At 39.2% G+C, this 26,297-nt stretch overlaps 1 protein-coding gene across 1 annotated transcript in view; it reads left to right on the top strand.

Moving 5' to 3' along the window:
* The window catches only part of wdr36 (WD repeat domain 36), a 99,916-nt gene that overhangs the window by 27,818 nt on the left and 45,801 nt on the right, over nt 1-26,297 (top strand). Inside the window, exons 7-12 of the mRNA XM_080189029.1 lie at nt 3,059-3,191; nt 3,553-3,728; nt 17,099-17,219; nt 19,769-19,834; nt 23,643-23,726; nt 24,001-24,155. Of these exons, the coding sequence (XP_080045155.1) occupies nt 3,059-3,191; nt 3,553-3,728; nt 17,099-17,219; nt 19,769-19,834; nt 23,643-23,726; nt 24,001-24,155 (735 nt within the window). The remainder of the gene's footprint in view (nt 1-3,058; nt 3,192-3,552; nt 3,729-17,098; nt 17,220-19,768; nt 19,835-23,642; nt 23,727-24,000; nt 24,156-26,297) is intronic.

Raw genomic sequence — 26,297 nt, 5'->3', positions numbered from 1 at the left:
AAACCCTCCCTACTACGCCAGCTGTTTAGCCACATGTTAAGCTGCACTATCTTCCTATTCCTAGCCTCACTGGCACATGGCACAGGGAGTAATCCTGTGATTACAACCCTCGAGGTCCTGCTTTTTAACTTTCTATCTAACTCCCGAAACTGCTGCTGCAGCTCCTCATCACTGTCCCTGCTTATGTCATTAGTACCAATATGTAACACGACCTTTGGCTGTTCACCCTCTCCCTTCAGAATGCTTTCTGTCTGTTCAGAGAATCCTGGATCCTAGCACCAGGGAGGCAATCTACCATCCTGGAGTCTCTTTCATGTCCACAGAAATGCCTATCTGCACCCCTAACTATAGAGTCCCCTATAACTATTGCTGTAGTCCTCTTTGTCCCTCCCTGCTTAATGATAGAGCCAACTGTGGTGCTGCTGCTACTGCTGATATCCCCTGTAGCCATCTCCCACAACAGCATCCAAAATGGTATACTTGTTAGAGAGGGAGATGACACGGGACTCCTGCACTGACTGCCTGACCCTTCTGGCGGTCAGCCATCTATCAGCCTGCACCTTCGGTGTGACCATGTCTCTCAAGCTCCTATCTATGACGCTTTCTGCCTCCTTCATGTTCCTACATGCATCCAACTGCTGCTCCAACCTATCCATGAATTCTGTAAGGAGCTGCAATTGGGTGCACTTTCTGCACCCGATTGCAGCTACTTACTTTATTTTATCCCAGTAAATCTTTCCTGCACTCTTTTTAGTTTAATAATATATTTTCTATAAAAGAATGACCAGAATTATACATGGTATTCCAAGTGTGGCCGTATTAATGTCTTGTACAACTTCATCAAGACGTCCCATTCAGTATTCCGACCAGTGAAACCAAGCATGCCAAATGTTTTCTTCACCACACTGTCCACCTGTGACTCCGTTTTCAAGGAGCTGTGAACCTGTATTCCTAGATCTCTTTGATCTATGACTTTTTCCAACTTCCTACTATTAACCGAGTAGGTCCTATCCTGATTCAATCTACCAAAATGCATCACCTCACATTTATCTAAATTAAACTCCATCTGTCATTCGTCGGCACACTGACCAAATTGATCAGGATCCCATTACAATCTAAGATAACCACCTTAGCTGTTTATAATGGCAGCAATCTTTGTGTCATCAGCAAAGAGAGAGAGATGATAGTATTGCTCTATTTGTAGACTTGCTTGAAAGCAACCAGGGTGTTGTAATAAAAGACTTTCAATATGGTTATTCTGGTCTCATAGCACTTCCACCAATAATGAGTTGGGTATTCCACAGATGGTAATTGATTAGCCCATGTCTGGACAGAGCCTGACTATTGTTATGGCGCAGGTGATTAAGTTATTATTGTCCCAGCCAACACTTCTGAGTAGACTATTCCTCCCTTTGATGAACTAAGAAGAACATATCAACGCCAATAAAGCTATTGTTTGGGTAGACTTTCTGTCTCTGTCCAAAAGGTTGCTGTATAGAAATACGAATGGGCAGAGTTAGTTACAAATTTCAGTTCATCTTTGAAGTAATTATTGACATCAGGTGTGAAATTCCATGGCATTTCCTACCTGTAATTCACATTGGAAACTTTCAGAAAGCAGTTTGTCATGCAAGATATCGGGTGACCTGTAGCAACAGTCTGAAGTTGTGTCTTTGCTTGCTTTAAGAAGTCATTTTAAAGTTTATTATATATTTGACCAGCTGATGAAATTAAAGACTAATGTTCCATGTTGTCACAACTTGCCATTTACTTTTTTATTAGTATTCATCTCTTCCTTCCAGAATGACATCACTCTCTCTCTCTCCATGGTTCTTTATCATCTAAATGTTCAACCACATGACAGCTTTTGAATAAATTAGAGATTATATTATACAACATTGCTGGAGTGATAATCTGAACCATCCTTTAGGGTGCTATTGATTGGCAAGTCTGAAACTTAAAATCTGTCAGCTCTACATTATTTTAGTTGGAACTTCACTCGTTTCTGTCTAGCTACTACTTACATTTTAATTTTGAGTTAGCAGCAAAATCAGTATATGATTACCCTGTTATGAATTCTACATCAGTCACACACCTCTATTTTGTTTCATTTATGGGACAATAAATTCTTCCTTCCACTTGTCTGACAAGGATCAAACGGTGTTAATATTGCAATAACCCACACTGTGAATGCGATGCAAGTGCAGTGTTGTACATTGGAGATATTTGCACAATGGCATGAGGATGTAATTGTTATATGCTAATTAAATGGAAATAATCTAACCCTGTTTCACGGCACTTTCAGTGTACATTATTAAAGATATTTTACACTTTCTTTAAAATGCTAGATATCATAATAAATACTGTCTATAAAGCATTATATTATTATATTATTTATATGCTCTGTCTGAGGCCAGAACTCTCCATTCACCTGAAGAGCTTAACCTCGAAAGCTTGTGAGTTTGCTATCAAATAAATCGGTTGGACTTAAACCTGGTGTTGTCAGACATTTTACTGTGTTTACCCCAGTCCAACGCTGGCATATCCACATCATGACTACCATCATTGGTTAAGCCAGCATTTATTGCCCAACCCTAAATGACTTTGATCACGTTCTTGAACTGACGCAGTCCTTGTAGTATCGTATACCCATACTGCTGAGTAAACTATATACTCATTAGTAACATTCATGCTTCCTTTATTTAAAGTATAATTTAAGCAATGGCATTATTTGATTAAGTGAGCTCAAAGGAAACATATTTCCTACCTCAGTACTGGCATTTCATCTGTAACTGTGTAAGTACGTGAGGAAAGAAATTCTATAACCTAGACCACTGATTTGTGGAGAAATGCACAGAATTTTAGAGTATGAGCCTCAAAACATAAATAAAAAATTTTATCTAATAAAATGAATTCAGTTTACTTAATTGCAGTAAAATCGATAGTAATGTGTATAGTCCTTTTAGAAAATGTTATTTTTCAAATGGTAAAGATACGATAATTATTGCATAAAGATTTTCTTTTTCCAGGTTTTATTTTGTTTTATTCTGTTGTTTAGGCCCCAGCTGTGGATGTAGTTGCTGTAGGACTCGAATCTGGTCAGATAATTATTCATAATCTGAAATATGATGAGACATTGATGAAATTTCAACAAGACTGGGGACCAATTACAGCAATATCATTTCGCACAGGTAATTGGATTATTTTTAAATGAAGTTTAAGATAGGAAGAAAGCTTTAGCCGTATTGTATATTAAGTTAAAGATTAGGAATCGTTGAAATGCAGCTGTAATGTCATTGTTTAAACACAGCAATCCATCCTGTAGCCTATTTTACCTGGATTGACCATTTCATTGCATGAAGTAAAACTTTGATCATCATACAACCTGCTGTGGATGGTTTGAAAATAAGTTCATTTTTCAGTTGTTGACGCATTGCAAAGTAGCAGCTCATATGTATTATTTATCAAGCATACATCGAACTGCACTTCTTGTAACTTATTTTGCACATGGTTACTAGAACAATTCTTACCCTTTCATGTTTTACTTTCCAGATGGCTATCCAGTGATGGCTGCTGGGAGTCCTATAGGTCATGTTGGACTTTGGGATTTGGAGGAGAAGAAGCTGATTAGCCAAATGAGGGAAATCCATACAATGGCGATTTCAGGACTAACATTTGTTCACGGAGAACCACTTCTCATTACCTCTGGTGAAGACAATGCAATCCGGGTATGATCATTTGCTCCTAATGGCATCAGATTGGTACAAGTTTAGAAAATATTGGGTGGGAAGGGATTGGGGTTTCCTACTAATCAGGCACTTAGTGACCCATGGAGGGGCCTACACAATAGTCCAGTGTACCCCGACTCCATACCTGCACTACCATCTGGTTGTTGCAGGGCCTGCTGCAGGTGCAGCAGTGGCCATCGTTGCATGTGGTGTTGGAGAGCTGCTGTCTCACTCATTGATCAGCAGGTCTTGGGGAGATGGCATCCTCTTCTCAAAGTGCAGAAGCTGTGACAGCAGACAACTACTTGCTATAAAATCTGGTTATGCTATGGTCGACAGAGGTGGGGTTGCACCTGACTTTCTGACAGATGGGTGGGGCCACTGACTCCACATAAAATCCTAGCAATTGTTATCTAAGCAAATTGGGTTAAAGATCAGTAAAATAGATAATACTGAGGTGATTATAGTATGTGTTATTTCTGCACTGTATAATAACCACTGATGTTTGTTTGCTGTTATCCTGTTTTCTGTTTGTCACCTAAGTTGTTTGCAGTAACTGCCTGTTATGAATTCCTTCTCAAAGGAATAAAAGAAAGATTGCATTACGAAGAAAATTTGATCAGGGCAGTAAAGCTCATCATTATTATGATTCATGCAGCTTTCTCCAACCTTTGGTGTAGCTATCTTGTAATGGCATCCTCTCTCTGCTCGTAGCTGACACTGCCTTTTAGCTGACTGTACTGACTTGTCTGAATTAAAATGTGGATTGCATTTTTAATTCATTATTTTTTGCATTGTGCTGTGTAGAACTTCAACAACTGTAATCTTATTGACCAGTAACAGTGGTTGGCACTACTGCCTCACAACGCCAGGGACCTGGGTTCAATTCCAGGCTTGGGCCACTGTCTGTGTGGAGTCTGCATGTTCTCCCCGTGTCTGCGTGGGTTTCCTCTGGGTGCTCCAGTTTCCTCCCAGAGGCTGAAAGACATGTTGGTTAGGTGTATTGACCCAAACAGGTGCCAGAGTGTGGCAACTAGGGGAATTTCATAATAACTTCATTGCAGTGTAAATGTAAATCTTACTTGTGACTAATAAATAAACTTTAAACTTAAGCAAAGCATTGACCATTTGGTTTCAACCTTGCTACTGGAGGAAGCGCTGCACAGTGGCTGGACAATTTTGGGAGTGGGTAATTCACATGCTAGTTTTGAATATCATCTACTGCCTAAGGCTTTAATATCAAGCAAGCTTAGGGAAATAATGAATAAAAATATGCTGCCTTATATGAAAGTAAAGTAATCGGAATGCTGAAAATGTTTAGGTATCTCAGATCCCTGCGTAGAGAAACAAAGTTAATATTTCAGCTTACAGCATTAATCAGAACTGGAAAGCAGTACAAGGGGAGAGAGTTTAACTTTGAATTAATGAAGTCCTGAGAGGAAGTCATTCATCACATCCTTGCCCGGAATGAGAGGGGAAGAGGGGATATGAAGTAGGGTAAGTTGTGAAATCGTTTTTGAAAAAATATTATTGAACATATTGATCTCAACAGACTTTGCCAATATCATCATATCAATGTGACAGATGGCATATACATTGGTAACTCCTTTGTTGTTGTACCGACGGCAACTTAAGTCACTATGGAGGGATTCACTGGTAACATCAATTTTAAAACGGAACACTACCCATCCAGTCGATATTGATTTGTGTATCTGTTTCTCCTCTTCCATTTACCCCAAATTATTATGCAGTGCTGCTACTCTGACAAAAAGCTGCAAATGCTCTGATATTGCATAATAAAAATGTTAAAGATAAATCTGATACACAGATTGCAACACTTAGAAGGGACTGACTAATAGTTTTATTTAAATACTAGTATGATTTCCTGGGGCTAATAGAGTGATTCATGGATTGAAAAGTTAGTCATTGTTCTTGGTTTTTTTCAGAATATAAATGGTTCATTGCCAAATATCAAATCAAAAGGGAAAGTGTCTGGAATTATGTCACATGACTTGTATGGTGGTGCATGTAGGAAGCAAAAATAAAGAGTAGTTTTCAGATGAAGATAGGTCAAATAATTTGATGAAGATATGCAGATTTAAGATTATTAATAAGATATGAGCTACTCACATGTGATATGTCAGAGACTAATATTTGTTTCTGGAGTAGGCCTAGGCCATGTGCCCTCCTGAGCCTATTCTGTTATTCAGTAGGATTAAGCTTGATCTTCAACCTCAGTTCCACTTCCCTCCTAATTGCCATATTCCTGGATTCCAATGCAGTCCATAGATTTTGCTGGTTTTAGTCTTGAGTGACTGCCCACTGCCCTTGAGGTAGAGAATTCTCAAGTTTCACAATCCTCTGAGTGAAGTATTTAATATTAAGCAAGCTTAGGGAAATAATGAGTAGTAATGAGCTGCATTATATAAAAACAAAATTTTGAGAATGCTGGAAATCTGAAATGAAACAAAAATGGTGGAAATGTCTAGTCTGGCAGAATCCTGTGGAGAGAGAAATAGAGTTAATGTTTCAGTTTGTGACTTTTCATCAGAACTGGGAAGTAGTGTTTCAGCAGATAATTTAAAATTGAAATGATGAATTTGATTAATTATTGTCACATGTATTAGTATACAATGAAAAGTATTGTTTGTGTTATACAGATAAAGCATTCTGTACTTAGAGAAGGAAAGGAGTGCAAAATGTAGTGTTACAGTCATAGTTAGGGTGTAGAGAAAAATTAACTTAATATGAGGTCAGTCCATTCAAAAGGCTGATGGCAGCAGGGAAGAAACTATTCTTAAATCAGTTGGTATGTGTCCACAGACTTTGATATCTTTTTCCTGACGGAAGAAGGTAGAAGAGAGTTTGTCCGGGGTGTGTGGGGTCCTTAGTTATGCTGGCTGTTTTTCAGAGGCAGCAGGAAGTGTCGACAATGTCAATGTTTGGGAGGCTGGTTTGAGTGATGGTTTGGGCTTCGTTCACAATGCTTTGTAGTTTCTTGTGGTCTTGGACAGAGCAGGAGCCATACCAAGCTGTGATACAACCAGAATGAATGCTTTCCATGGTGCATCTGTAAATGTTGGTGATTGTTGTATCGGAAATGCCAGAGTCTTTCCTTGGTCTTCTGAGAAAGTAGAGGTGTTGGTAGGCTTTCTTAACGATAGCGACAGCATGGGGGACCAGAGCAGGTTGTTGGTGATCTGGACACTTAAAAACTTGAAGCTCTCGACCATTTCTGCTTCCTCCCCGTTGATGTAGGCAGGCATGTCCTCCACTACGCTTCCTGAAATCGATGATTACCTCTTTCGTTTTGTTGACATTGAGAGAGATTGTCATTGCACCAGTTTATCAGAAGGAGCAGTTGTCCTGAGAGGAAGTCATTTGCCACATCGATGACTAGAATATGAGGGGATCTGAAGTAATTTTTCCTCACCTCAGCCCTAAATGGCTGACCTTGAGTCTATGCTTCTCGGTACTAGATTCTGCAGGCAGATGAAACAGCCTCTCCATATCTATCTGTCAAGTCCCCTCAGAAGCTTTTATTTCAATTAGGTCAGCAATTGGTAATTATATAGTGCCTTTAACATTAAAAAAAGTCCCAAAGTGCTTCCCAGAAGCAATATAAAGCAATATTTAATACCAAGCCACAGGAGAAGACAGATCAAATGACCAAAAGCTTGGTCAAAGAGGTTTTAAGAAGTTTCATAAAGAAGGAAAATTTGGTAGAGAGGTGAAGAAGTTTAGGGAGAAAATTCTAGAGCTCAGGGCCTAACAGACTAAAGGCACACTAAAGGTAGAGCGGGAAAAATATGGGGTATTCAAGAAACTAGAATTGGATGAAAATAGCATGATGGTGGATTGTGGAGCTGGAGGAAGTTACACAGAAGAGGATGAAACCCCTTTGCATTTGAAAACCATTTTAAAATTGGGCTGTTGTTTGACTGGGACCCAGTGTAAAGTTAGTGAGCACAGTGTAGATGGTTGAATGGGAATTGGTATGAGTGAGGAGACTTAAAACAGGGTTTTGGATGACTTTTAATTTTAGAGGGAAGAATGTGAGAGGCCAGCTCAGGCACTTTAAAATAATCAATCATGAGGTAACAAAGGCTGGGATGAGGGTTTTAGCAGCAGGTGAGCTGAGGCAAGGGTGAAGTTGGGCAACGTTACAGAGTAGACAGTGATCATCTCATTATTCTTAAATATAGAATTTAAAGGTCCATTTCAGCTCAATCTCTTCCCAAAGACTTTTCATCCCTGGAAAATAGAAAAGCAGAATATTATTTAAATCCAATGAAACTTCAAAATACAGCAGAGTTTTGTACCTGAATCATAAGGTACCGTGAGTAATTAGGAAGGCAAATTAAATGTACCCCTTTAATCTATGGGAATGGCGTATAAAAGCAAGGGAGTCTTACTGCAACTGTACAGGATATTGGTGAGATTAGACCTGGTGTACTGTACCAGTTTTAGTTTTACTTGAAGAAGGATATACTTCCATTGAAAGTAGGATGCAGTTCAAGGTTCACTAAGCTGATTCCTGGGATGAAAGGGTTGCCTTGTGAGGTAAGGATGATCACATTCATTGTTTACTCATTGGGTTTTAAAAGAATGAAAAGAGAACTCATTATAACGTAAAGATTCTGAGGACTATTGATGGATATTGTCTACATGGACTTATGCAACAACCTATCATGCGGTATCTTGCTAAAGGTTAAATTTCATGGGATCCAGGGTGAGGTATCTAAATGGATACAAAATTGGCTTCTTGACAGAAGCCAGAGGATGGTTGTAGAGGGTTGTTTTTCAAACTGGAAGCCTGGGACCAACGGTGTGCCTCAGGGATCAGTGCTGGGTCCACTGTTATTTGTCATTTATATTAATGATTTGGATGAGAATATTGAAAACATGGTTAGTAAGTTTGCAGATGACACCAAGATTGGTGACATAGTGGACAGTGAAGAAAGTTATCTTGGATTGCAAAGGGATCTTGATTATTTGGGCCAGTGGGCTGACAAATGGCAGATGGAGTTTAATTTAGACAAATGCAAGGTGGTGCATTTTGGTAGATTGAATCAGGACAGGACTTACTCAGTTAATGGTAGGGCATTAGGGAGAGTTACAGAACAAAGAGATCTAGGGTTACATATTCATGGCTCCTTGAAAGTGGAGTCACACGTGGACAGAGTGATGAAGAAGGCATTTGGCATGCTTGGTTTCATCTGTCAAACATTGAATACAAGAATTGAGATGTCTTGTTGAAGCTTACAAGACATTGGTAAGGCTATACTTGGAATACTGTGTACAATTCTGGTCACCCTATTATAGAAAGGATATTATTAAACCAGAAAGAGTGGAGAAGAGATTTACTAGGATGCTACCAGGACTTGATAGATTAAGTTATAAGGAGACGCTGGATAGACTGGGACTTTTTTCTCTGGAGCGTAGGAGGCTGAGGGGTGATCTTACAGAGATCCATAAAATAACGTGGAGCACAGATCAGCTAGATAGTCAATATCTTTTCCCAAAGGTAGGAGAGTCTAAAACTAGAAGGCATAGGTTTAAGGTGAGAGGGGAGAAATACAGAAGAGTCCAGAGGGGCAGTTTTTTCACACAGTGGTGAGTGTCTGGAACAAGCTGCCAGAGATAGTAGTAGAGGCAGGTACAATTTTGTCTTTTAAAAAGCATTTAGTTAGTTACATGGGTACGATGGGTATAGAGAGATATGGGCCAAATTTGGGCAATTGGGATTCGTTTAGGGGCTTTAAAAAAGAAAGGGCGGCATGGAAGGACCTGTTTCCATGCTGTAAACCTCTATGGTAGCTGAGAGGTTTATTGTGAAAGTAGCTTTAAAATAAGAAGTGTCCCATTTAAGATGGAGATGAAGAGGGATTTAGATCTTTCATTCTTAATTACAGGGAATATAGGTCTAATCCACTCAATTGGGGAAGCAGCGCCATAGTGGAATCACTAGACTAGTAATCCGGTGACCCAAGGTATTGCTCTGGGGACCGGGGTTCGAATCTCACCATGGCGGATGCAAATTTTGAATTCAATAAAAATCTAAAATTAAAAATTTAATGATTACCACAACTGTCATAAAAACCCATCAGTTCTTTAGGAAGCAAAATCTGTTGTCCTTCCCTGGTCTGGCCTATATGTGACTCAAGATCTATAGCAATGTGGATTTGCAATAGATGAGCAATAAATGCTGGCCCAGCCAGCAACACCCAAATCACGTGAATAAATAAAAATCTTCAATCCCCTTATTTCATGTATAATTTTGGCAAAATCTCTTTATCCTCAAAGCCTTTCTAATTGCTTGTTGAATCTGAATGTTATTAATGTGCTGTGATTTGTGTGAAACGACACTCAAGTTCCTCTGGATATAAATATTTCTTAGTTATGTTTTATTTTATTTCTCCTATCGAAGGTGGATAATTTCACACTTCACAACGTTGTACGCTATCTATCATATTCTAGCCCATATACCCAACCTAATTGTTTTCCTGGAGCCTCTCACTGCTTTACTTCCTCACTATTCTTTGTATTGTCAGCACACCTGGATTTGTTGCATTCAGCATGCTCAGTTGAAAAAAAATTGCATTTACAAAATGCCTTTCTGGATTACCAGGCATTTCAAAGCACTATTATAGTGTTGAAAACATGGCAGCTAACTTACACACCATAAGCTCCCACAAACAATAATGTAATTAGGTGCAGAGAACCTGTTTTTACAATGTATATTGAGGGATAAATATTGACCAAGACACCAGGAATAAGTCCCATGCTACTCTTCACAATAGTGAAATGGTATATTTTATATCCACCTTATAGAAAGACCAGCCTCAGTTTAATATTCACCCAAAAGATAGCACCTCCGATAGTGCAGCTGTTGCTCTGTGCTGCACTGAAGTATCTGGCTGGATTTTTGTGCTCTAGATGTGGCATGGAATTTGAGCCTGGAAACCTCTGATCCAGAGGCAGAGGTTCAACCAACTTTGCCACGCAAGTTGTCTAAGTCAAAGATTGTAAACAGCTGAGGCCCAAGTACAGACCCTTTATGTTGTCTAACTTGTTACAGCTTCCCAACCCAAAAATGTCCTATTTATTCTTAATTGCTGTTTTCTGTCTGTTAACCAATCATCAGTACGTGCTAGTACATTACTTACATCCCATGGGTCCTAACTTTGTGTGGTACCTACCAAATGATGTTTGAAAATTCAAAGACATTACATCAACCAATACAGAATGCATATTATCAATGTTTGCTGATGATGTGATCTATAGTAACCATTGAGGCAAATAGTAGGAAACTTCAGGAGGACATAGCCTGATGAAATAAGAGGCACATGGTGGTGAAATGTAAGGCAGAGGAATATGAAGAGTGCCTCCTGCCTGCCAAACCTCATGGACACCTCAGGTTCTGCTTTGTTGCCCACTCCCTGAATCTATCTATATCTCTTTGCAACCTCTTTGTGTACTTCTTGCAGCTTACATTTGCACCTAGTTTTGTATTGTCAGCAAACCTGGATATTCTCTGGTCTGTTCATCTAAGTCATCAATATAGATAATAAATAGTTGAAACCCCAACACAGATCCTTGTAATACTTTACTAGTTACAACCTACCTACTTGAAAACACCCCATTCATCATTACTTTGTCCATCTATGATTGCTCATGTGTCATTCCTCCCCCATGCTGCACTCCATGAGCCATTATTTTTCTCTTTAACTTAAGTGGCATTTTATGGAATGCCTTTTGGAAATCCAAGTATATTATATCTATTAGCTCCCTCTATTTCCCTAGCTACACCCTCAAAAAAACTGAAATTTATCAAACATGATTTCCTTTTTGTAAAACCATGTTGACTTTCTCTGATCATACTCTGGTTTTCTAAGTGCATAGTTAAGACTTCCTGAAGAATAAATTCTAGCATTTTCCCAACAACTGACATCAGACTGGCTGACCTGAGTTCACTATAATTTCTTTTTCTTCCTTTCTTGAAACATGATGTTACATTTGCTGACTTCCAATCCACTGGGCTGCTCCAGAATCTAAGGAATTTAAAATAAAATCATAACCAGTATATCCACTGTTGCTCCACCTACCTCCTCGAATCCTAGAATGTAAGCCATCAGGTTTTGAGGTTTTATGGCTTTTAATCCTCAGGTTACTCTCTGAATTTTCTCTCTGCTAATATTATTTTGCATTCATCATGCTTATTGCCCCCTTGATTATCCTGTAGTTCAGGTATGTAATTTGTGTTCTACCCTGAAAACAGACAAAAAATATTTGTTAATTATCCATCATGTCCTCATTACTTCAGCTACTCTCCTTTCTCTGCGTTAAAAAAAGCTGTAACAATCTGTTTTTATATTAAGTAGCTTTCTCTTTTTCCTATTTTTCCTCTTTTTATCAGCTTTTTGCTGATGCTGTCCAGGTTATTAAAATTCTCCCAATTACCAGCTTTACTAATTTAATTTGCAATATTATAAGCCTGTTCATAGTCTATAATTCTCTTTGTGACTTCAGTGGATGGACTGTAATGATGGATGGATCTTTCTCGCTGAGTTTTTGTTTTTTAATGGAATTTATTTTTGTTGAGCATTATGTTTCCCATTGTTTATTTACTGGTGTACAGTCAACCATAGCTAGCTGTCCCCTCATACCTGTGCGTTTGATTTTGTTTATGTTCAAAGTTTTTTTTTGCACTCCAGTGTTTTACTTTCAAAGTTGATATTGTATAATTTTTTTCCACAGGGTCTTTAAATATGAGATTAATAAATAGCCCTGCCTCATTACACAATCCTAAATCTACAATCATTTTTTTCTGTGACGTTATTCCAAGAATGTATTTCAATAATATTCCACAAATTCAGCTTCCATACCATCTTTGGCAACTTAGAATCATCGTTACAGATTCTTAACTCTGAGATTGACATGTCCCTAGCCTAAAGAGCAAATATAAACTGGAATACTCACCAACTAATTACCTACCTACTGTCCTGTGGGGTTGCTCTTTAATTTTTTTCTGAATTTGAACTTTGACTCCTGACTTTGCTCCCATTTGCCCCCTTGTGGGTCTTGCTTTATTTCCACTTGCTCCTGACTTGCTTACTAGCCGCTCTACACTCATGCATGGCTTTAACTCCCAAATTCTCGTTCTCTTCAGGTTCGTCCTCAGATTTTGGTTTATCTCCAGCTGCACCCCTTGCTCTATTTTATGTTAAAATATTAAAATTAAAATTCATATTGTTGTTACAGCTCGGTGGGAAATTTTACTATGGCTATTGTTGGACTTGACCCTGGCCATTGGGTGGCACTGTAATTTATTTTTTCTAACCTGTGGATGGCGCCATGTAAGAAAAAGCATGTTGCAGTGTTTGCATTAACATTGCAGGATCAAAACTTGAAAAAGGAAGGAACAATCAAGTCTTGCACTATCTACTTTCTCCTCAACGATTTTCTTTCCCTTCAATGATTCACAATATGATAGAATATTACAACACAATGAGGCTATTGTGTCCATTTGATTGCTGTGAATAATTCACATAGCTTAATGTCCTTAAAACCATTTTTAAAGTTTTTCTGTTATTTATCCACTTTATTTTTAAAAGCTGTTAATGATCTTCCATTATTTTTGCTGGATAATTCTATGTTCTAATATTGTTCTACTTTAAAAACAAACTCTTAAAATTTCTCTTCATATGTTTTGCTGTTGAACTCAGCTTTTAGGTGCCATCTCCTGAACCAAGGACAACAGTTTTCCCCATCTAAGTACCTCTAAATTTTGAAAATTTGTCTCCAATCTCTCCCTAACCTTCTCTTGTCTGATTGAAAATATTCCTACTCTAAATGCTTGTTACTGTTGGTATCATCTTGTTAACCTCCTTCTGCACTGTCTTATGGACTTAGCAGCCACTCTGAAGCAGGGTAGCAAAAATTGGACAATTTCTCACTGTAATATCTTTGAATTATTTATCAAACCTAAGATCATACTTGCTTTATTTTGCAGTTTTATTAGCATACCCTCCCGCTTTTAAAGATTTGGGTAACTAAATCCTTTTTAAGGTTTGTGCAACTAATTTGAATTAAACTTAATATCTTGCTTAGAATATACTTCAACGGATTGGACACTCACTAGTACCCTGTGATTGTATTCGTTATTTTGTATTGTTATGATCTGGTTAAGGATTGATGCTTTGAGCTAGCATTTAAAGAAAAACCCAAACATCTTGTTTTAATCAATAGAACTATGCCACAAGATTTCACTTTCTTTAAACAAAGCAAACCCTATCGTATATGAAAGAAATAGAGGAAATAAATGCTGTTAACAATATGGTTTATAACTACATATGTTATGTACTTGGGTTTACTTCCCCAAGAATTTCCTTGTAAGACGCATTTATCTTAAAGTTATTGACTTCTGTAGGGATTACCCATTGGTATGCCACATTCCTCTGGAAAATTCTGGCAGTTTCAGCTATTCTTGGAGAGTAAAATTTAATTTACTATCTCTTGACTATGGATGCTTCAGTACTCTTTCTTGTTACTCTTCAACACTTGCAAGCTAATCTGTTTATTGCTTTCTTTGCTGCAAGCTGCTGCGGAAGACCACTATGGATTCTTCCACTAGTTTCAAACTCGGAAATCTTGCAGCTTCTATTCAATCACAAATTTCATACTCATCTGCAAGTGATAGAGTTTTTTACTCTGCTAACAGTGTAGGTCTAGCTAACTGTCAGTTACCTTGGTTGTCTCTTAGTAAGCTGCAAACTGTACAAGGTCCAAACTGTAACAAATGAACTGCTTCCAGCAACACCTAGATAAATTGAAACAAGAGAGCTTTCCTAAGCTCCATCCAACTCTATGGCAAAGGCCTGCACTGGGCTTTTCTCAAACTGAACTTCAAACAAAATATCCTAATTTACATTGTATTTTTGATATGAAGTAAATGGGTTTTATAACCTTACAGAATTAACTGAATACTTTTAAATTAATTAAGTTCCAGCTCCCAAAGCAGAAAAGCTCTGTGGACTACAAGCCTTATAGATATCACCTTTTCAGTTCTCCAGCTGAGTAAGGCTACCTGCTATTTTATAGCTCTCTCTCTTCTATTCCAATCTTTTACATCTACAGCCTAAAAATTATCTTCCTTACACTACAAGTTATTTTCTAAAGCTAAAAAGTATATCCAAAAACATGTACCATGAAGTAAATATTCACAACATGATTCCTAGAGATGGCTATTGATAGGTTATTTGACTGTGGGAAAAACCACAACCAAATACTCTGACATTGTTATATGTAGGAATCATTGAGATTTGGTAAAGTAGATTGCAACTCTTTCAGAGACACTTTTAGGAATAAGTTTTGGATTAGAGTGCAGGATCTCAAGGATGGCAGTCTCAGAATCACTTTTGGGTGGTACTGCTAAAGACGTTGAGGGGGAAGAGATTAAGTATGTCAGTGCATGAGTGGAAAATTGTTTAGAAGGAAGAGTTTCTGATTCCTAGAATATTTATACGAGCTCTAAGGATTGTGGAAGGACAGGTTTTATTGTGAATTAAATGTGCAGAGAGTATAAATAAGCCAGTGAGGAAGAATTTAAGATAACAATATGGGGAAGTCAAATAGGCAACCTAATAAAAATAAAGGTGATAAAAGAAAGAACTTTTTTTCATCTTTCCAGCTCAAGGTGTTGCAAAGCATTTTACAACCAATTGGGTACCTTTTAAATGTAGTCACTAGTATAGGGAAATACAGCAGTGAATTCTACATAGCAAAGTGCTACAAACAGCAGAGAGATAAATTACCTCTTGATCTATTTTTGGGCATAAAATGTTGACCAGGGACAGGTGAGAACTAGCCTGCTGTTCAGGTAGTACGATGGAGCTTTTATGTTCATCTGAGACAATAGATGGGGCATTGTTTTAATATCCTATCAGATAGATAGCACTGCTAACAGTAAAGCAACAAAGTACTACATTGGCAGCCTAGGTTATGTGCTAAAGCCTCTGAAGTGGCGCTTAAACCTCTGACTGACAGTCAGAGCTGGCTTCCTATATTTCAGCGAATATCTGGTCTGAGTTTGTAGACAAAAGTCGTAGGTAGAAGGAGGATCGAAATGAGGCACTCACTGAATGTTAATATGGGCGCACGGGTTTGTAGGGCCGAAGGGCCTGTTTCCTATGCTGTGTTGTTCTTTGAGTGTGTGTAGGTGAAAACTTTGGGCAAAGATGAGGGTCTGCAAGCTATCAACAGATAAACAAAATAAATTGAAGCAAAAACCAAACACTTTGCAATCAAATGAAGGAAATGTGTATCTGGACAGATAGAACTGTTGAGGGTGGCTTCAGTTTACCAGGAGGAAATTGGGAAATCAATAAAATATGCAGTAGGTGTGAAAACATGATCTCAGATACAATATTGGGTTGTATTAAAAGGAAATAGGAACAGGAGTAGGCTATTTGGTCCTTCAAGCCTGCTCCACCATTCGTAGAATCGTAGAATTCGGACAGTGCAGAAGGAGGCTATTTGACCCATCAAGCCTGCATGAACAACAGTCCTACCCTGGCTCTATCTCCATAACCACTCGCATTGACCCTGCAAATCTTCATGACTCGAAGGGACAATTTAGCATGGCCAATCCACCTAACTTGCACATCTGTGGAGTGTGGGAGGAAAGTGGAGCACCTGGACAAAACCCACACAGTCACCCAAGGCTGAAATAGAACTGTGAGGCTGCAGTGCTAACCACTGTGCCACAGTATCACCCATTCGTTATGATCATAGCTGATCATCCAACTCAATAACCTGTTACCACCTCAGCCATCCTCCCCATGTCCTTTGATATCTTTTGCTCCAACAAGAACCTTAGCTCCTTTCTGTTGAAGTGAATACCACAGGCTTACCAGTTTCTGGGTGCAGAAATTTCTTTTCATCTCAGACCTAAATGGTTTACCCCTTATCCTTAGCCACTATGACCCCTGGACTCCCCCAGCAACTGGAGCATCCTTCCTTCAGCTATCTTGTCTAGCCCTATTAAAGTTTTATAGGTATCTGAGATCTTCTCCATAATTCTTCTGAACTCCAGCAAATATTCTAACTGATTCCATCTCTCCTCATAGGTCATTTCCAAGAATCAGTCTGGTAAACCATCATTGCAATTCCTCCATAGCAAAATCGTCCTTCCTCAGTCGAGAAGCAATTAATCACAAAAGCTTACGTGAATTTGGCACTAGTTGACCTGGTTAATAGGCAAGAGACAATAGGAAAGGTCAGAGTTGGCAAATGCATCTGATGGTGGAAAGCCTTGCTTAAGAGTAATTTATCCCTGATTAAAATTATATATTCTATTTCTTGAGCAGGTCTGGATTTTTGATGCCCCAGAAGGTGGAGGTCGCCTTTTACGGTGCCGTTTAGGACACAGTGCCCCTCCAACCAAAGTAAAGTATCATGGATCTGATGGACAAAACATCCTTAGCTCTGGTAAGAACAGATTTTTCTTGTATGTCATTGCTTGGTCTTCAGTTATTTTATAATATGGAAATAAATCTCCACTCTGTCGAAAGACATCTTGTTTTGATCAGGTTACACCTCCTTGAAATATAATAAAAATAAAATTGCTGTACATGTCACAAAGGAAAATTCTGTTGACTTAATGTTTATTAGCCATGCCAGTGCAAGTTGTTTTGCATGCATCTACATTTTCTGGTGAATTGCAAACTTACTTTCCTACTGGTATGAGTTAAGTGATATGCCCCAAGGCAAGGACGGTTAAGTGAAGTGTATGCTGATTGCACACATTGGCAGAGAAAGCCATGCACTCTGTCTGTATCCAAAGTGTAAATGTGTATTTTAATAATTGAAAACTGCAGATTTTTTTTTGAGATAAATGAAAATAAACCAATGCTCTCCCTCACGTTTATTTTGTGAAATAGGTTGAATCTATCAATTGGGGGAGGGTTGAGATGTAAAGGGTTAACATCAAAAGCATGCAATGCTGATGTAATGTCACATGACTAATTAACAGATTTGAAGGGAAGAAGTACAACAGTATAATGTGTACAGTCATTGGAATGTGCAGAAACAGACAAACCCGAAAAAAACCCCATCTAGATCCTCAGGGCGGCACTTGGGACCTGTGTTCGATTCCCAGCTTGGGTGACTCAGTGTCTCTGTGTGAAGTGTGTGTTCTCCTTGTTTCTACGTGGGTTTCCTCCGGGTGCTCCCACAGTCCAAAGACGTGCTTGTTAAGTGCATTGGCCATGCTAAATTCTCCCTCAGTGTACCCGAACAGGCACCAGAGTGTGGTGACGAGGGGATTTTCACAACTTCGTTACGTTGTTAATGTAAGCTTACTTGTAATAATAATTAAACTTTAAACTTGAGACTAAACAAACGCATGTTACTATGACAGTCTTCTCATTTGGGCCAGCATAAATTTTTAAGCTTATGTGAACTTTTCTACGAATAGAGTAAATCATAAAAGTCTGTTGAAGTTAATTTATCACACAAAGTAGCTGTGCATGCACTGTTCCCTGTTATTGCCAAACGCACACCATGGGAGCGATTCTTTCAAAAGTGCTGAATTGGTGGGAAAACTGTTTGAGATCACAACTGTTTTTTTGGTGCAGCTTCACACTTGAATCTCCGCACTCTTTGCAATGTAGAGGTCACAATTGTGCATCTCATTTAAAAACCCAGGGGGCAGGGCCTATTTGCACCGGAGTTTGACAGTTCTGGAACTCTGTGCATGCAAGGTGGCCTTGATCTGTCAGTCTCCTCATTTGCTGGCCAGCCTGGGATCCCCCCAGCGCTGCACCTCCAGCACCCCCACAGCCTGATCACGGCCCCCACAGCAATTCCTGGGCCAACCCTGACCCACTCCCCCCAGCAGTGGCAATCAGCCTGCCCCAATCACTGGCCTCCTGCCCATACTGCGCAATGCAGAGTGGCAGCAGGACCCACCCAACCCTATCAATTGCCCCTAAGACCCACCTGGGACTGGGCATTGGCACTTTGCCCATTAGTCAGTGCCAGGGGTGTAGGCTGGCACTGCCAGGGTTCCCATGTCCAGGCCCCCCCCACCACTGCCCAACCCCCTGGGGGGCCCCAATTGCCCCTCCCCCCTTCATTGTGGCGGGGTCTCCTGCTAGTTCCCCGGGTGTGGGGAGCTACTTTAAACCTCGCCTAAATGAAGTACCACTGATGGGGTGGGAGATACAATCGGCCTGGCAACTTCCCGATAATCACATACAAAACCTGGTCTGGACTCTAACTGTCCTCCGGCTTTGGAAGATGCACATGAATTCCTGGCGCACACGCAAATCCTGGAAAACGGCCGATGACACGATTCTTCTGACTGGACCTGCCAGAAAAGTTGTGGGTCGCGATGGGAGAATCGGGCCCCATGTCTTTGCAATTGGGAAAATCTAATCTCAGCAGTAACCGGTGCATTGTATTAATTTTTTAATGACTCAGTAGTATAAAACGTCTCATTTTTCTGGTGTGCTCACAGTCCAACTCCTAGTAAGCATCACCTTGGATTTGATTAGCAAGTATTCTTCTTTTCAAATCCCACCGAGGCTTCACAACCCTCCTAAGATATTGGCTTTAATTCTGGCTTCTTGAGCGTCACAGATTTTCGGTAGCTATACCTTCAGCTGCCATATGCTAAGCTTTGGCATTCCCTTTGTGCTTCTCTACCTCTTTCTTTAAGGGGTACTCCTTCAAATCTATCTCTGATTACACTTTTGCCAATCTACTTTGGTATATCCTTATGTGGCTTGGTGTGAAGATTTGTTTTATGATACGCCTGAGAAACACCTTGAAATATTTATTTTGTCACAGGTATTATTTAAGTACAAGTTGTTGGTGTTGCTGTATGGTGGTTTGAAGAAGTAATTTGGCTATTTACATAAAGCAATTTAGTAACGGTATTGATTCATACCCATGTTTTAGTGCCCCTTGACATTTTTCAAAATCGGATTTTATTATGAAACACCATTCACTTGTGTTTGTTTTTGTTAACATAGGACAGGATGGAACTTTGCAGTCATTTTCCACTATTCATGAACGTTTTAATAAGAATTTGGGACGGGGTAAGTTTGATTGAAAAGTATAACGAATATATGTTATATTTTTTGAAATGTGCATAAATTTATTAGGTAGTGACAAAGATATTTCATTTTTATGACAAAGTATTTTTCTGAAATTATTTTTAATTTTCGCTTTGGAAATAACAACAGCGAAGGGCCACAATGTATTCTTCCCGCTCTTTCACCTTCCTCACTTAAGGCTTGACTAGATTTTTCAGCTGAGGATGAGAAAATATCGCTTAAAAATGAGAAAAATAGAATGTAATGTCAAATCTTTTAAGCATCTTATCGTCTAGCTCAAGAGGAAGTTATAATTGGGATTCAAATGAATCCTGAGGGACAGAGGGTATTTATTAATCGTTATTGGGAAAGACAAGGGACATGCTTTGTGAAGTACCATTGGGATTTCTCAATTGGAACGATGTGCCACAGTCAAGCAACTAAGTAAGCACACATCAATGCAGAATAAAAAAAACAACTATTGGGTGTAATCTTGATTATTTATTCTATGAAGATTCTAGCCAACATTAATTCTGGATGGAGGAATTTTGCCTGGCTATTAGAACATAGAACATTACAGCGCAGAACAGGCCCTTCGGCCCACGATGTTGCGCCGACCAATTAAAAAAGCAATGACCCTCTAACCTAAACCAATCCCTTTTCATCCATAAACCTATCCACGGATCTCTTAAACGCCCCAAACTAGGCGCATCTACAACTGCAGCAGGCAGGGCATTCCAATCCCTCACCACCCTCTGGGTAAAGAACCTACCTCTGACATCCGTCCTATATCTACCACCCCTTAATTTAAAGCTATGCCCCCTCGTGCTAGCTTTCTCCATCCAAGGAAAAAGGCTATCACTGTCCACCCTATCTAAACCTCTAATCATCTTATATGTTTCAATAAGGTCCCCTCTTAGCCGCCTTCTTTCTAATGAAAACAACCCCAAATCCCTCAGTCTGTCCTCATAGGACCTTCCCATTATCTTTTCCCATTTTTCCCATTATCTTTTCCCATTTTTCCCATTATCTTTTCCCATCTTTTCCCATTATCTTTTCCCATCTTATTCCCATTATCTTTACTAAGTGCTATCCCAAGTGGACTTCAAAAATCCTAGAGTTTATTCAAAAACACCTAATTCCTAAATTTCTGGCTCTTTGTGCATCCTTGATTTCTTTTGCTACCATCCCTTTAGCTATGGGCCCTAAGTACTGGAATTCCTCTGCTGAATCTCTCCAACTCTTTCTCCTCCATTGCAACACACTTTAGGTCCAACTACTTTGACCAAGCTTTTGATCATTTGTCCTGACTTTCTCCTTTCAGTTCCCCAGTGTCAAATTTGGTTTTAATAATGCTCCAAGCATCTTAAAACACTTCTGTTCCTTTGGCAATATTCTGTGCACAAATATGCTATTTTAGCTTAAAAACAAAATAGTTTTGCATTTTTGATTTTAATTATTTTTCAAACAAAATTTTGTACCCACCGCTAAAATGTAAAACTTGCAACTGAATAAAAGTTGACAGCATGCGGCTAGTAGGATTTATTGTTGGAGTGTATTTGAATGATGCAGGGGTATTTATATTGGTGGATGGAGTGCTGATCAAGCAGGTTTCTTTGTCCTGGAGAATATTAGTTAACTGCTGAGAGACTGCAGAATGCTGTGGTACAGGATCTGAATACCCTCATACATGAGTCACAAGAAATTAACATGCAGGTTCAGAAAGTAATTAGGAAGGCAAATGAAATGTTAAGCTTGTTGCAAGGTGGCTGGAGTATAAAAGAAGGGAAATCATGTTACAACTGTACTGGGCATTGGTGAGACCACACCTGGAGCACTGCATGCAGTTTTGACCTTATTTAAAGAGGGATATTGGAGGTAGCTCAGAGAAGATTTTTTTAGGTTGATTCCTCAAATAAATGGGTTTGTCTTATGAAGAAATGTGGAATAAGTTGTGCTTATAATAATTTGGAGGTGATAGTTTCAGAACATACAAGATTCTGCTGGGCTTGGGAAAGAGATTGCGAGAATGCTTCTCCTCTTGGGGCAATCTAGAACTAGGATCTGGCTTGCAAATAAGTGACATTATTTAAAATGGAATTGGAGAGGAAGTTCTTCTCAGAGGGTCGTTATCTTTAGGAATTCAGTGCTCCAGAGAGCAAGGAGGCTTGGTTAGATGGATATTTGATCTATAGGGAATTGACAGGAAAGTGGAGGTAAGGCCACAATCAGCCATGATTTTATTGAATGGTGAGACACTAATTGGTCTCGTGCGCTTATTTCTTATGGATGGTGTTGAAGCTGCGCTCAAGAATATTTCATCGTTATCTTGCTTTGTGCCTTTTAGATCTTTAAGGAGTCAAGTGGTGAGTTATTTATAATTCTCAGCCACTGACTAACTCTTGTATCCACGTTATTTATGTGGCTGGTTCTGTTAAGTTTCTAGTCGATGGTCTGTCTGTTCCCCAGTTCAATAATATTTGCGACATTGACACTTCTGTGATATAAATATTACTTGCCAGCCCAAGATTGAATGTTGTCCAGATCTTGCTGCATGTGGATAGGGATTGCTTCACTATCTGAGGAGTTGCAAATGTTATTGAACACTGCAATCATTGATGAACATCTCCATTTCTGACTTAATGTTGGAGGGAAGGTCATTGGTGAAGAAGCTGAAGATGATTGGATCTAGGGTACTGTCTTGAGCTCCTGCAGCATTGTCTTGGACCAAATATTTTTATTTGCTTAAAAAAAGTACTTCCTGAAGGCTGTTGGTTTTTGGAAGTTGAGCTCTCTAATATCTGCAAATATATGACAATATTTGTACTCCTTGAAATATGCAATGGATGAAATTTAATGCTGTCATATCTAAAGATGGGTGAATGTAAAGTGCAACACAATTGGAAGGACTTACAAGGTACTGATGAAATAGCAACAGAGATCAAGAATTGAAGGCTGTTAACAAGAGAAAAGACTCGTTGAAGTGGTGGAGGCTGCCTCGCTAAATATTTTTAAGAAGCGGGTTGATGGGTTCTTGATAAGAGAGGGGATTAAGGGTTATGGGGAGAGGGCGGGAAAGTGGAACTGAGCCACAACAGATCAGCCATGATCTTATTGAATGGCGGGGCAGGCTCGAAGGGCTAGATGGCCTACTCCTGCTCCTATTTCTTATGTTCTTATGTTCTTAAATCAGGATGGTGCAACTGAAAATGGGTAGTGTGTTTTATATGTAATGTGTGTGTCATGACCAGTACTGTCATACATTCCTCTCCACCAAAATGGGTTTAGGGTTTTAACGGACTGTCCTCAAGGTTTTCAATCGCTGGAGGACTCCAATCAAATAGAGGTTGGAAGAAATTGTGTTTAAATGACATTGAGCTCTGGTCAGCCATATCTTGGATATTGTCAATTCTGGTAACTAAGGCAATGAAATTGTTAAAGTCTAGGAGACAGAACAGTTGCTAGACTGTTACTAGTATTGGCACACCCAAATCGTGTGGTAATTTGAAGCAACTTTGCCTTTACAACCTTGAAATTGAGCTATTAAGCACTGGTGCCATTGAAATGTATGCATGTAATAAACGAATACAAAGGTAGAAATTTAACCAGCAAACAAATTTAGGAGAAATTAACCAAAAGAGTTAATGGATGGATGGAAGGAAGAATGGCTTAAACAGAGGCCTAATACGTACACATGCCTATTTAATCTATTAAATGTAAAGCACAATTTATACTCACTTTTTTGTTTCATTAGAAATATGGACCAAATTGGTGCTTTTGTGAAAAAAAAAGTTGTGTTTTTTGTTTTAAGGTTCCGTTAATAAAAAGAAATCCAAAAAGAAAGGATTGAAGTATGATACATTGAAACTACCTCCAATTACTACATTTGCTTCAGGTAATGGTACATCTACACCAATTCTGATTTTCTACTTTAGACTGAATGGCATGAAATATTACCCAGTTTAAACACAAAGTTTCATTAAACTATTTCATTTTCCAGGTTTATTTAGGCAGGCAGTTACAATATCATCTTTGTCCTTAACAAATATTTGAACGTGTCACATTGTATGTTTCTTGAATCTTAAATATAGATTTCTATTCTAAATTATCTCAATGTATTTCTGGTTTCTAATGCTGCTGATTAATCTGGTTTTGATCTGTTATGATAGAATCAGCACGCCAGAGTTATTGGGATGGAATTGTTGCCTGCCATCAAGGGTATCTAACCAGTACAACATGGAATTACCAGAAAACCTCAATGGGAGCACATAAGTTTAAACCTCAGAGATTTGCTGAAGATCATTCCCTGGGTGTATATTCCACAGTATGTACATTGCACTATTTGCTTGAACAACTTCTTGAGCTTATAAAGCCAGAACATCACTATTTCTGTGTTTGCCTGTCTATCAGTATAGAAAAGATGGAATAAAATTTGTTGAAAAGAAGGAGCTGAAATTTATCCTCCATAACAGGTTTAAGCTAACCAGCCTTGAACTGCAGAAAGCTGAAAGTATCAAGGGATATGGGTGTCACTGGCTAAGCCAGCATTCATTGCCCATCCCTGGAGAAGGTGGTGGAGAGCTGCTGCTTTGAAAGCTGAGGTTCATGTGTTATAAGAATGCCCACAGTGCTGTTAGGGAAGGAATTCCAGGAATTTGACCCAGCAACAGTGAAGGAATTGTCAGAATGGTGAGTGGCTTGGAGGGGCACTTCCAGAAGGTGGTATCCCCATGTGTCAGCAGCTCTCATCCATCTGGATCTGGAGGTTCCGAATAATTGATTGCAGTTGACAGGTTCTGGAGTCTCAAAGAGTCGATTGTCATTAGTTGATAGTACGTGGGACTTGGGCTTGTAGTCTTGACGAGCAAATCAGCTCATTGGCTGCTGAGCAACTGCCGAGAATGCACAAGACTGGGGCATCTCATAATGCAGAGTGAATCAACTCATTGTCTGCCGAATTGCTGCTGAAAATGCATGGTCCTTTGACTTCTTGTGATGACTAGTGAATCAGCTCATTGACTACCAAAATGTAGACAAAGCTGGGTGAAGACAAAATGATGAGCGAAGAGCCAGGGACCTCCAAGAGGGTTAAAAACTTGCCATTTCCATGGGAATGTTTCTCACTGCAGTTTAATGAGTCAATAGATGTGACAGATATGGCTCAGCTAATCGTTTTTGTTCACATGGCATTCAAAGACGCAAGAACAAAGGAGGGCTTCCTCTGTCTGCTGCCAGTCAAAGAGACGACGAGGCAAGGAAATCTACAACAAATTTTTAAAGTATATGACTGCGAAAAACATTCTGATCAAGAATTTCCATCATAACTGATGGTGCACATTCAATGCTGGGTGTCGGTGCATGCTTTGTTGTACTTTGTAGAATGGTCCTAAATTCTCCTCCCTTATCAGTCACCACTATGTTATTCACAAACAAGCACCAGTCAGCACATTTATTGACTTTCTTCATGCAATGAATGATCACCAACTCAATTCATGTCAGAGCTCTACAACATTGTTTGTTTAAATTGTTACTCAGTGGGTTTGATGCCATCTATGGTGAGCTGATCCTTCATGCAGATGTGAGGTGGTTAAGCTGATGAGAAGTCCTCCAGAGATTTTTAGATCATCTCCCTGAAATTGTCATCTTAAATCAAGAAATTAGGTGTACAACAAGCTGTCAGATAATGCATGGTTGCTCGACTTAGTGTTTTTACGGACATACATGCAAACTTGAATGAGCTGCAGGGGTAGGACAGATGCTTATCACACATGATCAGAATGTGTTCAAGCTGAAACTGAACCTCTGGTCCTCCCAGTTAAAAAGTAAGATTACTGAACATTCCCAGATCTGGAGAGAATCCAACAACAGGTCAGACAGAGAAGGTTCCATCCAAGTAAATTCTGTAACTACCTGAACAAATTTGAAAAAGAATTCAATAGACAATTTCAGGAGTTAGACAAGATGGAACAAATCATTATGTTTGTCTCAAATCCTTTTCTTCAAGTGGACTTTGGAGAACTGACAGCAAAGTTTCAGCAGGTGTTTGAACAAAGCAGTGGACTTGATATGGAAATAATCACCTTGCAAGATGACCCAAAGCTGAAAGCTAACTCAAGGAACAGAGACTTTTGGGAACTTGTAAACCAAGAGAAGTACTCTCTTTTGACATTGTGGACATTGTGTGCACTCAAGCTGAAAACCTACTTTGATTCCACATACCTCTGTGAGATGGCTTTTTCCAAGATGAAAATCATCAAGTCAGCTTTCACACTTGCCCATCTCAGATGCCCATCTGAAAGACCGTATGAGGCTGGTCATCTCAAACCACAAGCCAGACTTCACAGCCCTTCCAGATAGTGTGCAACACAGGTGTCACACTAAGAATAGATGAGCGTTATGCATAAGTACATTTTGGGGGGGCTGGTTCTTAATAAAGTCACATTTTTAAGAGTAGATCTCCTGCTCC

The sequence above is a fragment of the Carcharhinus amblyrhynchos genome, chromosome 5 (genome assembly GCF_965287045.1).
Source record: "Carcharhinus amblyrhynchos chromosome 5, sCarAmb.v2.hapA, whole genome shotgun sequence".
NCBI lineage: Eukaryota > Metazoa > Chordata > Chondrichthyes > Carcharhiniformes > Carcharhinidae > Carcharhinus > Carcharhinus amblyrhynchos.
Note: the sequence above shows the minus strand (reverse complement) of the source record. Positions and strands in the feature narration are given on the sequence as shown.